The 12,196-nt window shown below is 39.4% G+C and overlaps 1 protein-coding gene across 2 annotated transcripts in view; it reads right to left on the bottom strand.

Moving 5' to 3' along the window:
- The window catches only part of LOC133611749 (formin-like), a 179,558-nt gene that overhangs the window by 49,300 nt on the left and 118,062 nt on the right, over positions 1–12,196 (bottom strand). For both annotated transcript variants that reach the window (XM_061968839.2, XM_061968841.2), the window contains one exon: positions 11,061–11,153. In XM_061968839.2, the coding sequence (XP_061824823.2) occupies positions 11,061–11,153 (93 nt within the window). The remainder of the gene's footprint in view (positions 1–11,060; positions 11,154–12,196) is intronic.

The following is a 12,196-nucleotide window of genomic DNA, read 5'->3' as shown; positions in this document are numbered from 1 at the left end:
TCCCAACTTTTTTGTCACGTGTTGCTGGCATCAAATTCTAAAGTTAATGATTATTTGCAAAAAAAAAAAAAGTTTATCAGTTTGAACATCAAATATGTTGTCTTTGTAGCATATTCAACTGAATATGGGTTGAAAATGATTTGCAAATCATTGTATTCCGTTTATATTTACATCAACGGGGTTTGTATATACATATATATATATATATATATATATATATATATATATATATATATATATATATATATATATATATATATATATATATATATTTATATGTATGTATGTGTGTGTGTACACCGCCTTCCGCCTGAATGCAGCTGAGATAGGCTCCAGCACCCCCGCAATCCCGAACGGGACAAGCGGTAGAAAATGGATGGATGGATGGATATATATATATATAAAAATGTTTTTGTTTTGTTTTCAGTCACACCCCCAGATAAAGCTTTGTTTTATTGCCTGATGTCAACATTTTGGCTTTTTCTCATTGTTTCTTGCTGTTTACCCAAGTTTTTGTTTTTTGTACTGTGCCTAGGGCCAATGACAATTGAGTCGCGGGCCACAGGTGGCCCCTGTGCCGCACTTTGGTCACCCCTGCTGTAGAAGCTAACTGTTTATAGCCTATAGAGTCTTAGTACTGTAGTATATTTGTTCTGGTCACATTTGGGACATGAGTCACAAGGTTTTTACGTCAGCACCGGAAGTAGTAAAATCAACTGTTCACCTAGCGGTTTTTCCTGTGTGATAAAGAGGGGGTAAACGGGGAAGTCCTTCTTTAGCTGCCTCCTTTTTATCATATATTATTGCCTTTGCACATGTTGCTTGTGAATTGACAATAAATCAACACAAAATCCGTACTTGGGCTCAATGTTCACGGAGTCTCGTATGCTTCCCGTCGCAGGTGAGTGATGATGGTCATGGACTCGTGGTTGAGAAAAGAGTTGTTTGATGTTGAATACTAGAAAATGTCAGATTTGATGCAGCAGTCATGCAACAGGTGCCCAGTCATTGTTGTAGCGTGATGCACGTCATGCAATACGCGTTTGCAAGACAAGTGGGTGTAGCGCGCAGCCTTGCGGGGTGAGGCTCCGGTGTAGAGAGCCGCGGGATCTGACTCTGATGAGAGGCAGAGGCGTGCGGGCGTGTTCAGGGGTTAAAATGCCTGCCTGTTTACAGGTCTGTTGGTCATTCCCCGGGTGGGGGTGTGACTGATGTCATATTAATAATAGTAATTTTTTTTTTTCCTAATATTTTCGCGAACAACCGGTAGGGTCCAAAAGATCGACTGGTCAATCGCGATCGACGCGTTGGCGACCCCAGTTACAGAATAATAGAATAGTAAAAAAATTAACTTTCAGCACATTATTACAGGGGTGTTCAAAGTTCAAACGGGTCCATACAGGGCAGCATATACATTAAAAATATATATTTTTCAGGTTTTAATACATTTAAAACTTTTAAACATATCTTCTGCTAATAAATACATTCCTGAGCAGCTAACCCTTTATATTGCTGAACTCAGCTCTGATGAGTTACAGTGAGATCTCGCACAATGTCACACATCACAAAGGTATGATCGTCTAAATTTTACTCAAGCTTAGAAGCAAGTTTTGTGGCTGTATGGACAAAATTGAATAGGTATTTGGTAGGGGGTGGAATGGGGGGGCAGGGTACACCCTGGACAAGTCGCCACCTCATCGCAGGGCCAACACAGATGGACAGACAAGCATTCAATGCATGTATTTCTCAATTTTTCTTTGAATTCTATGTGAAGTTCCATTTAAAGGCCTACTGAAACCCACTACTACCGACCACGCAGTCTGATAGTTTATACATCAATGATGAAATCTTAACATTGCAACACATGCCAATACGGCCGGGTTAGCTTACTAAAGTGCAATTTTAAATTTCACGCGAAATATCCTGCTGAAAACGTCTCGGTATGATGACGTCAGCACGTGACGTCACGGATTGTAGCGGACATTTTGGGACAGAATGGTGGCCAGCTATTTAATCGTCTGTTTTCATCGCAAAATTCCACGGTATTCTGGACATCTGTGTTGGTGAATCTTTTGCAATTTGTTCAATGAACAATGGAGACAGCAAGAAGAAAGATGTAGGTGGGAAGCGGTGTATTGCGGCAGGTGTTGTGCTGGATAACGCATCCCCGCCGTAGAATGCACTCCCTGACTGTTGTGCCGGATAACACAGCCGGTGTTTCAATGTTTACATTCCCGAAAGATGACAGTCAAGCTTTACCATTGGCCTGTGGAGAACTGGGACAACAGACACTCTTACCAGGAGGACTTTGAGTTGGATACGCAGACGCGGTACCGTGAGTACGCATGCAGCTGCGGCTTCCAAACATTTGATCGCTTGCCCGTACGTGCGTGCCGCTATGTGCATGTCACGTACGTAACTTTGGGGACTTTGGGGACTTTGGGGTAATATATGTGCTGTATGAACTTTGGGGAGGTGAACGGTACTTTGGGCTGTGGGATTGAGTGTGTTGTGCAGGTGTTTGAGTTGTATTAGCGGGTTATATGGACGGGAGGGGGGAGGTGTTTGTTATGCGGGATTCATTTGTGGCATAATAAATATAAGCCTGGTTGTGTTGCGGCTAATAGAGTATATATATGCCTTGTGTTTATTTACTGTTTTAGTCATTCCCAGCTAAATATCAGGTCCCACCCGCCTCTCACAGCATCTTCCCTATCTGAATCGCTCCCACTGCCCTCTAGTCCTTCACTCTCACTTTCCTCATCCACGAATCTTTCATCCTCGCTCAAATTAATGGGGAAATCGTCGCTTTCTCGGTCCGAATCGCTCTCGCTGCTGGTGGCCATGATTGTAAACAATGTGCAGATGTGAGGAGCTCCAAAACCTGTGATGTCACACGCATATCGTCTGCTACTTCGGGTACAGGCAAGGCTTTTTTAATCAGCGACCAAAAGTTGCCAACTTTATCGTCGATGTTCTCTACTAAATCCTTTCAGCAAAAATATGGCAATATCGCGAAATGATCAAGTATGACACATAGAATGGACCTGCTATCCCCGTTTAAATAAGAAAATCGCATTTCAGTAGGCCTTTAATTTGACACTAAGGGCCTGATCGACTAAGATCCAAATATCCCATGCTAAACAGCGCGTGCAAACAATAACATTGCATTTACAATAGTGGCCGTTTAATCTACTAAGGCTGAGTGTGTGCAATTGTAAAATGGTGCAGACTGCCTTATTTAAATTAGGTTTGTGCGTGTACTATACTAGACTTTTACCACAGAGACACTCATTTACTGCACATTCACGTCATCAGGCTCCTATTTGTTGCGTTTTGCTGTTTTGAAACATGCAGCAGACATGTACCACTTTTTATGGGCATTTTAGAAGCAATTTTAAATATACTTATTTTAATGAATACTTAGGCCTACAACGCTACTGTATTTTAATGTTGGTCATTATAGTGGTACTTGGAGAGCCAAGTGTTTTCTCAGGGGGTAATTGGTGAAAAAAGTTTTAGAACCACTGTTCTATATGAAAAAACTAACGTCATTAAAAAAATGCCAGAAGACACAGAAAACGCATCAGTTGAATTTGTTTTAATCAGCCCCATAAGTCATCCAGCAGCTGTAAAATTACATATTCATACTGGTGATTAAACAATATGTCTGATATTTTAATTTGTGACAGTCCATATATGTTGACGAGCCCACGTAGAACGGAGCTCCTGCGCAATCATCTTCCTTTCACAGCCCTGTGTGCAGAGGTGGGACCAAGTCATTGCTTTGCAAGTCACAAGTAAGTCTCAAGTCTTTGCCCTCAAGTCCGAGTCAAGTCCCGAGTCAAGACAGGGCAAGTCCGAGTCAAGTCCAAAGTCAAGACTGGAAAGTCTCAAGTCAAGTCCCAAGTCCTGCATTTTGAGTTTCGAGTCCTTTCAAGTCGTTTAACCACAGACTAATGTATTTACACAGATTGTGTATGCTTTTAAAACGCTGTATTTATTTATTAAAACAAGTGCATTTGAAATTGCAGGGAAAAACATAGTGCTGACATTGCACTTCAAAATAGCACTATTAACCAGTCATTTTAAACATGTAACTCATTCCTTTACAGAATAAACACATTTGAAAAAACAAGTGCAACTGTACTTATTTGCACAAAAGTGTTAACATTGTATTTCAATGGCATATTGCATTGTAACTAGTTCCACAGCAGTTTCTATCCTGTTCTTACCTTATCTCATTGATCTCATCTCATACTGTATGTGTGTTTATGTGTGCGTACACATGAAAAACATAACAAATACATGAACATAACAATGAACAGAGTTGTACTTTTTAGATGTCAGGACCCTATGCAATATGTACACATATTCTTAATATAGTATACATTTTAACTGACCTTTATTTGACTATGTTTGTCTTTTTGTAGGTGGCTAAAATACGCGGTGCTGCTGACCACCGTCTAACTTTACGTTACTGTGTGTGATACATTGACTAACGTTACGTTACTGTGTGTGATACATTGACTAACGTAATGTTACTGTGTGTGATACATTGACTAACGTTACGTTACTGTGTGTGATACATTGACTAACGTTACGTTACTGTGTGTGATACATTGACTAACGTAACGTTATGTGTAGGTACCTCATGCAACCCTGCTTAAAAAAAAATCACTTGACAAAAAGTATGAATAAGGTAGCAAACTGCAGTGGACGCAACAGATTGCCGTGTTTGCAATGACGTTGTAACCATAGACATCTTATAAGTAGACGCAGGTTGCTGTGACGTGAGCAATTTGGCCGCCATCTTGAAGTGGTGATGAGGAGCCGGCGAGCGGCCTAAACTGACAGTTGACAGGTAGAAAACAAAGATGCCGGGCTGGTGTTCAGCGTTTTCCTGCTCAAATGAGCGGACTGTTGAAAATAGGAATCGGGGGATTACTTTTCACAAGTAAGATTTAACATTAACGTACTATTGGTTGTATCTTATGAAAATAATATTACCACAGAGTTGAGAAGGATCAAAGATCTTCAATATTTGTATGTGAAAATCACAAATAAATCTTCTGGGGGAGGATGACGCCCCTACAGGGGTTTGGTTTACAAACTTTCAGCCCCACCTAAAACAAAATTCACCAGCCGCCACTGATTATGATGCATTCTCATTTTAGGCAAAGTATAAGACAATACTTTCTTAACAGTATAATTGTAACCAGGAATAAGTCTTCAAGTAACAATATTCAAATACTAACATTGTTGGGTAAAACAGAATTTGGTTTTATTCTGAATCCAGTGAAACAGATTGGTGGTTTTAGCTGATAAGAAGACTTTCAGGTGTTTATTTATGTTTAAGTATTTGGCAGACGCTTTTATCCCAAGCTACATATAAAACAATCACTGCAAACATGATCATTTAAGGGAAGAATGTAATAGAAAATATCAATACAAAGTGTCAAGACAGAATAAACTCTCTGCTGCTGAAGCAACAGAGATACAGTCTATAGGTCCCTAAGATATATAGATATCTAATGTATTCATACATTGTTTATGTAGGATATACGCATGTATATATAACCTAATCATATTGTTTCTTCAACTTAAAAATAGTTTACCGTTTTTTCCCCCTTCTCTGGGATTATATTCCCAGTTTTGATCTCGGACGTCTGGTCACTTATAGCGTATAAGAATATTATATTACTGTTAAGCAAACTATGAATAATAAAACACGCCAAAACATGTGTCTGTTATCATAGCTACACGTATGACAAAAAAGGGGGGTGAAAATCAGTGGTATTCAGTGAGGTAAGATAAATTAAATGCGATGACAGTTCATTGCTCCTGCCAAATGAATTGCACTGAGTGGAGCGGATCACCACTCCAAGATGGCGGCCCCGCGCCTCGTCTGCGCCAGTAGGCAGTAGCGCTCTATGCTGCGTCTACTTATAAGATGTCTATGGTTATAACGTTAGCAGTGAGTTTGCAGCCTCACTGATTTAACTACACAGCAAATAAAAGTCACGTTACTTAGCCAATAAACGTTATCTTACATTCAAAACTTACCCTTCTTTGTGCAACTTCAAATGTTGAACGTTGTTGCGTCTCCGTCTGTAATATTCGAACTGCGTGATTTGCATACGGCAATTCGTTTTTTGTTGACCAAGTCGTAGTTTTTATACCCGAACGAAACCAACTTTGGCATAATTGTTTATCACTGGCACGTTGTTGGACAACTCTTCTTCATTGGTTGTACTGCAATTTGATTGGATGAATGCTGCGTGATGAAAACAACATAGATCTAATTTGATTGGCTGTTGTACTGACAGCACACCAGTTGACAGGAACAACACGCTGAGAGAGACAGACGAAGAAAATGAAAGATACGGAGCGCTCGCAAATAACTTTTTAAGCTTTGGATTTTGGGGAAAGTAGCAAGTCATGTCAAGTCATGTCAAGTCAAAAGGCTCAAGTCCAAGTGAAGTCACAAGTCATTGATGTTAAAGTCTAAGTCGAGTTGCAAGTCTCTTTACATTTTGTCAAGTCGAGTCTAAAGTCATCAAATTCATGACTCGAGTCTGACTCGAGTCCAAGTCATGTGACTCGAGTCCACACCTCTGCCTGTGTGTAACTATCAGTTTGCACATTCTAAATAAAGACGCAAAATAGCGTATGCAGTTGAGTTTTGTTCCTGATAAATCGCACTGCGAGTGCTGAATAATTGCATATGCATTTTTTCCTCCCAGTATTGTAAGCGTTCTGACAATCAGCATATATTCTGCATCTTCATGAAGACGGACACACGAAGTGGGATTGCGCCGCTTATTCTGCTCACTAAAGAGACACAATGCTCTGTGCACACGTTTAGTAGATTCGCTTTACGTGTCCTATCAAGTTTGCATGTGTTTTAGTACACACAAACCTTTATTAGATCAGACCCTAGGTGTGTCCAAACTTATTCCATGAGGGCCTCACACAGAAAAATTGGGATATATGTGTATATATATATATATATATATATATATATATATATACAGTGTTGGGACTAACGCGTTACAAAGTAACGCGTTACTGTAACGCCGTTAGTTTCGGCGGTAACTAGTAATCTAACGCGTTATTTTTTATATTCAGTAACTCAGTTACCGTTACTACATGATGCGTTACTGCGTTATTTTACGTTACTTTTTATGTACCGTATTTTCCGCACCATTAGCCGCACCTAAAAACCACAAATTTACTCAAAAGCTGACAGTGCGGCTTTTAACCCAGTGCGCTTTATATATGGATACATATTAAGATTCATTTTCATAAAGTTTCGATCTCGCAACTTAGGTAAACAGCCGCCATCTTTTTTCCCGGTAGAACAGGAAGCGCTTCTTCTTCTACGCAAGCAACCGCCAAGGTAAGCACCCGCCCCCATAGAACAGGAAGCGCTTCTTCTTCTACTGTAAGCAACCACCCGCCCCCGGAAGAAGAAGAAAAAACGCGCGGATATCACCGTACGTTTCATTTCCTGTTTACATCTGTAAAGACCACAAAATGGCTCCTACTAAGCGACAAGGATCCGGTTCATGAAAAGACGCAATCTCTCCATCCGCACACGGATTACTACCGTATTTCACAGCAACTGATATTCCTGTGAACCGCACTGTGGAACGGGAGCACGTACGGTGAATATTCGCACCACAGGGAATGAGAAGTCATCCTTCACTGTAGTTCTAGCTTGCCATGCTAACTTCCACCCGTGGTGATATTCAAAAGGAAGACCTTGCCAAAAGAGACCTTTCCAGCCGGCGTCATCATAAAAGCTAACTCGAAGGGATGGATGAAGAAAAGATGAGCGAGTGGTTAAGGTAAGTTTAAGTTTACGCGAAGAGGCCGGGTGGCTTTTTTCACGCAGCTCTGTCCATGTTGATATACGTATGTTTGTGATTGCACATTTGCGTACATTTTGGGAGTGAACAGAGTTGTTAGAACGCTGGTTTTTATCCATCCATCCATCCATTTTCTAGGTTGATTGGCAACACTAAATTGGCCCTAGTGTGTGGATGTGAGTGTGAATGTTGTCTGTCTATCTGTGTTGGCCCTGCGATGAGGTGGCGACTTGTCCAGGGTGTACCCCGCCTTCCGCCCGATTGTAGCTGAGATAGGCTCCAGCGCCCCCCGCTGGTTTTTAATATATTATTAAAGTTTGACTGACCTATCTGACTGTTTTTTTGACATTCCTTTAGCGCAGTTAGATGCGGCTTACAACATGGGGCGGCTTATTGGTGGACAAAGTTTTGAAATATGCCGTTCATTGAAGGCGCGGCTTTTAACCCAGGGCGCCTTATGGTGCGGAAAATACGGTAGTATAAAGTGTGTTTTATCGGAGCGCTGCTGTGTCATCGTTCTGATTCTTCTTGTGTCACAAGCCGGAGAAGAGAGAGAGACATGCGCTCTGTGTGGGTGTGTGTGACTGTGGGCAGGGAGGAGAGGGAGGGAGGGGAGGGGGGCGTGTCTGATCATGGCGGAGCCAGAAGTTGAGTTTGCTAACATGGAGATATTTTCACTACTTTTCTTTTGTCGAGCACAAAGAAAATAACATTTTAGTTAAATGTAAATTGTGCTTTGGATCAAAGATCCCATCTACTGCCCAAAACAGCAATTCAAATCTGCTGAAACAAGCTACATAAGCAACATGCTTCGACGAAGCTAGTAAAGAGAGATAGAGAGACTCTGATGCCACTTCACCTCCACCACTTAAGGATTAAAGTACACACTCTGTCAATCAATGTTCCCTCTAATTTTTCATGTGTGTGAGCAAACGCAAAAACTCCCTGAGAATTGAGTGGAGCCCATGTGAGCAACTTTAGACGTGCACACTGTGGCTACACCAGCAGCACACCTGTCCCAAACCTGACTAAATAACAAGTTCAATCTCCATCCATCCATCCATTTTCTACCGCTTGTCTCTTTCGGGGTCGCAGGAGCCTATCTCAGCTGCATTCGGGCGGAAGGCAGGGTACACCCTGGACAAGTCACAGGGCCAACACATATAGACAGACAACATTCTCTTATTATTATAATCAAATGACAGCAGTCATTTCCATTTCTAATATAAGTGTTTAGGCCCACTTACAATGACAATAACAAAAAATATTGTTTTTCATGAACTGTGTACTTGTATTGTTTGTCTGGGTGGAGGTCCTGCTTTGGAAATAGTTTGTACCCCTTTCATTTAGTTCCCATTAAAACATTCACATGTTGCACAATGAGATGTAAGCAGGGGATCATGTGTACATTCCTGCAACTTCCTGTTTGTAAAAAATATATTTTTATTAGTATTTATTTAATATACTAACAGCATTTAATGATTAATATTTATAAATTAAGATTCCTAATAAATGACACTAGAATAAGCACACATTTGATTGGTAAATCATAGTGTAACGACCTGGAATTACACTTTATGTGTGGTGTTGGAGTTGTCCGACTTTTTGTGTGGCTGTAAACGCATCACTGGCTAAGTGCCATATGTGCAAGTGTTGGCGCAAGTGAGAAAGAGCGAGTGGCTGCTGTTGATATAACAAAGTTGCTTTTGGTCTGGTTTGTACTGCAGAAAATGACCACTTTTGCTAGATATAATTTTTTTTACTAATGTTTTGGTGATGTGTTTATGGCCGACAATAAAGAGTTTTGCTCAGTAAAGAAAATGCCTGGTCAGGCTTTGTGTTTGTAGTGTGTGCCTTTCTTGGTTTACATCTATGTTGTTATTATGCTGTTTGTTACTTATGTACGTTATGTTGCAGCTATTTAAAATAGTTTTGTCAATTTGTTCTGGCCAGAAACAAATTGGCCTTTGTAACATATCTTTGTCTTTGTGTGTTGTATGTAGAGCACATTGCTTAGCAGAGTTCAGTGATGCAAATGCATGTCAAGTTGATCAACACATTGTATTATTCTCCAGTGCAATAACAGTACTGAAATGAAGGCTAAAAGGGCATTAATGGGAGCTTTAAAAAAAAAAAAAGAAGAAAAAAAGAAGTAACTAAATAGTTACTTTTCACAGTAACGCATTACTTTTTGGTGTAAGTAACTGAGTTACTTTTGAAATGAAGTAACTAGTAACTGTAACTATTTACTGCTTTGCAGTAACTAACCCAACACTGTATATATATACATATATCCCAATTTTTCTGTACATATATATATATATATATATATATATATATATATATATATATTTATATTTATATGTATACATCCATCCATTTTCTACCGCTTGTCCCTTTCGGGATGACAGGGGCCCTATCCCAGCTGCACTCGAGCGGAAGGCGGGCATATATATATATATATATATATATATACATATATATATATATATATATATACAGTATATATATATATATATATATATAATGATAGGGATTTTAGGAATATCTGGCTTAAAAAAGGTTGGTGACCACTGATATAGTAAAATGTCTAATTAATAGGATAGAATATGATACACTTTATGAATCTTAAAATGTGAAAATTTAGTGGTTGGACATATTGCACAGTAAAATATGGTACAATATAAATTAATAATAATGAACACTTTTTATTTTACCAGTATATGCAGAGGGCCAATAATAATGGCCCCATGTCACACTTTGGACTCCTGTGCTTTAAACTGTACATACTGGTTGTTGCTGATCGACTCAAGACTTTTAGGTGTCAATAGTGCTTGAATCAAACTGTCCAATTGATTAAACTAATCCAGAAGATGACACTTCACTACTGTGGAATGCTATTGCTAAAAAGGACACCAGTGACAAAACAACAGGTTATTTTAAATGTGTCGATTTGGGCTGAAATTTGAAGAGGAAGACACAAGTTTGTTTATATAAGAAACAATATTCTTCATAGTATGATTTTAGCAAGCTGTTTATCTCCTGTGATGGAAAAGTCTCAAGAGTATGAAAAATGCAGTCGCAACTCTGTTTTAACCTACAGTCTTTGTTTATGTGATTCAATAGTAATTCAATAGCAAAGTAAGAGTTGGATCCAATGTTGTATGTGTATCGGGCTTGACTCACCAGTGGCGATAAATCCCTCCATCTTGTCCTTGAACGGCTGGAGGTGTTCCTCTGAAGAGTTCGCACACACTCTCTGGACATCTCTCTGGCAAGCTTGGTAGAATGGAGGGAAATGATTAATACAGGCAAAACATCAAGAGCTTAAATATGATTAGCAGGGCTGTCAAAATGAATGTGTTAATGGGCATTTATCCATCATCATTATTAATCTGATTAAAAACTTGATTGCAATGCGGTGCAGAAGGACTCAAAATCTCTGGAACGTTTAGGCAGTTTGTCTAAGAAGTGTTACTGTTGTGCATGCTGCAGTTGATGTGGTAGTGACACTGCAGAACCAAACAGTTTAATATGGAAGACGATAACAGCACTATATTGTCCTAATGAGAAGGCAAATTTGATGGACAAAATAAGTACCAAAAAGACCCTCGACGGAACAGTCGACCAACATCAAGTATGACACACTGTTAGTGTATGTTTTGGACATTTTGTTTCATCAATGGGAATTGTAAAAACAAAAAAAAATTTATAGGTTTATTTGAATTTGTTTTTGAAATACAAAAAAATTATAAGAAAACAAAGCACTTTTCTTTTTCAGTGTTGGAGAACAATCCATAGTACAAACCATTTCCATATGAGTTGGGAAAATGTGTTAGATGTAAATATAAACGGAATACAATGATTTGCAAATCATTTTCAACCCATATTCAATTGAATATGCTACAAAGACAACATATTTGATGTTCAAACTGATAAACATTTTTTTTTTTGCAAATAATCATTAACTTTAGAATTTGATGCCAGCAACAAGTGACAAAGAAGTTGGGAAAGGTGGCAATAAATACTGATAAAGTTGAGGAATGCTCATCAAACACTTATTTGGAACATCCCACAGGTGAACAGGCAAATTGGGAACAGGTGGGTGCCATGATTGGGTATAAAAGTAGATTCCATGAAATGCTCAGTCATTCACAAACAAGGATGGGGCGAGGGTCACCACTTTGTCAACAAATGCGTGAGCAAATTGTTGAACAGTTTAAGAAAACCCTTTCTCAACCAGCTATTGCAAGGAATTTAGGGATTTCACCATCTACGGTCCGTAATATCATCAAAGGGTTCAGAGAATCTGGGGAAATCAC

The sequence above is a fragment of the Nerophis lumbriciformis genome, linkage group LG08 (genome assembly GCF_033978685.3).
Source record: "Nerophis lumbriciformis linkage group LG08, RoL_Nlum_v2.1, whole genome shotgun sequence".
NCBI lineage: Eukaryota > Metazoa > Chordata > Actinopteri > Syngnathiformes > Syngnathidae > Nerophis > Nerophis lumbriciformis.
The sequence above is the reverse complement of the archived record's forward strand: the minus strand, read 5'-3'. Positions and strand labels throughout refer to the sequence as shown.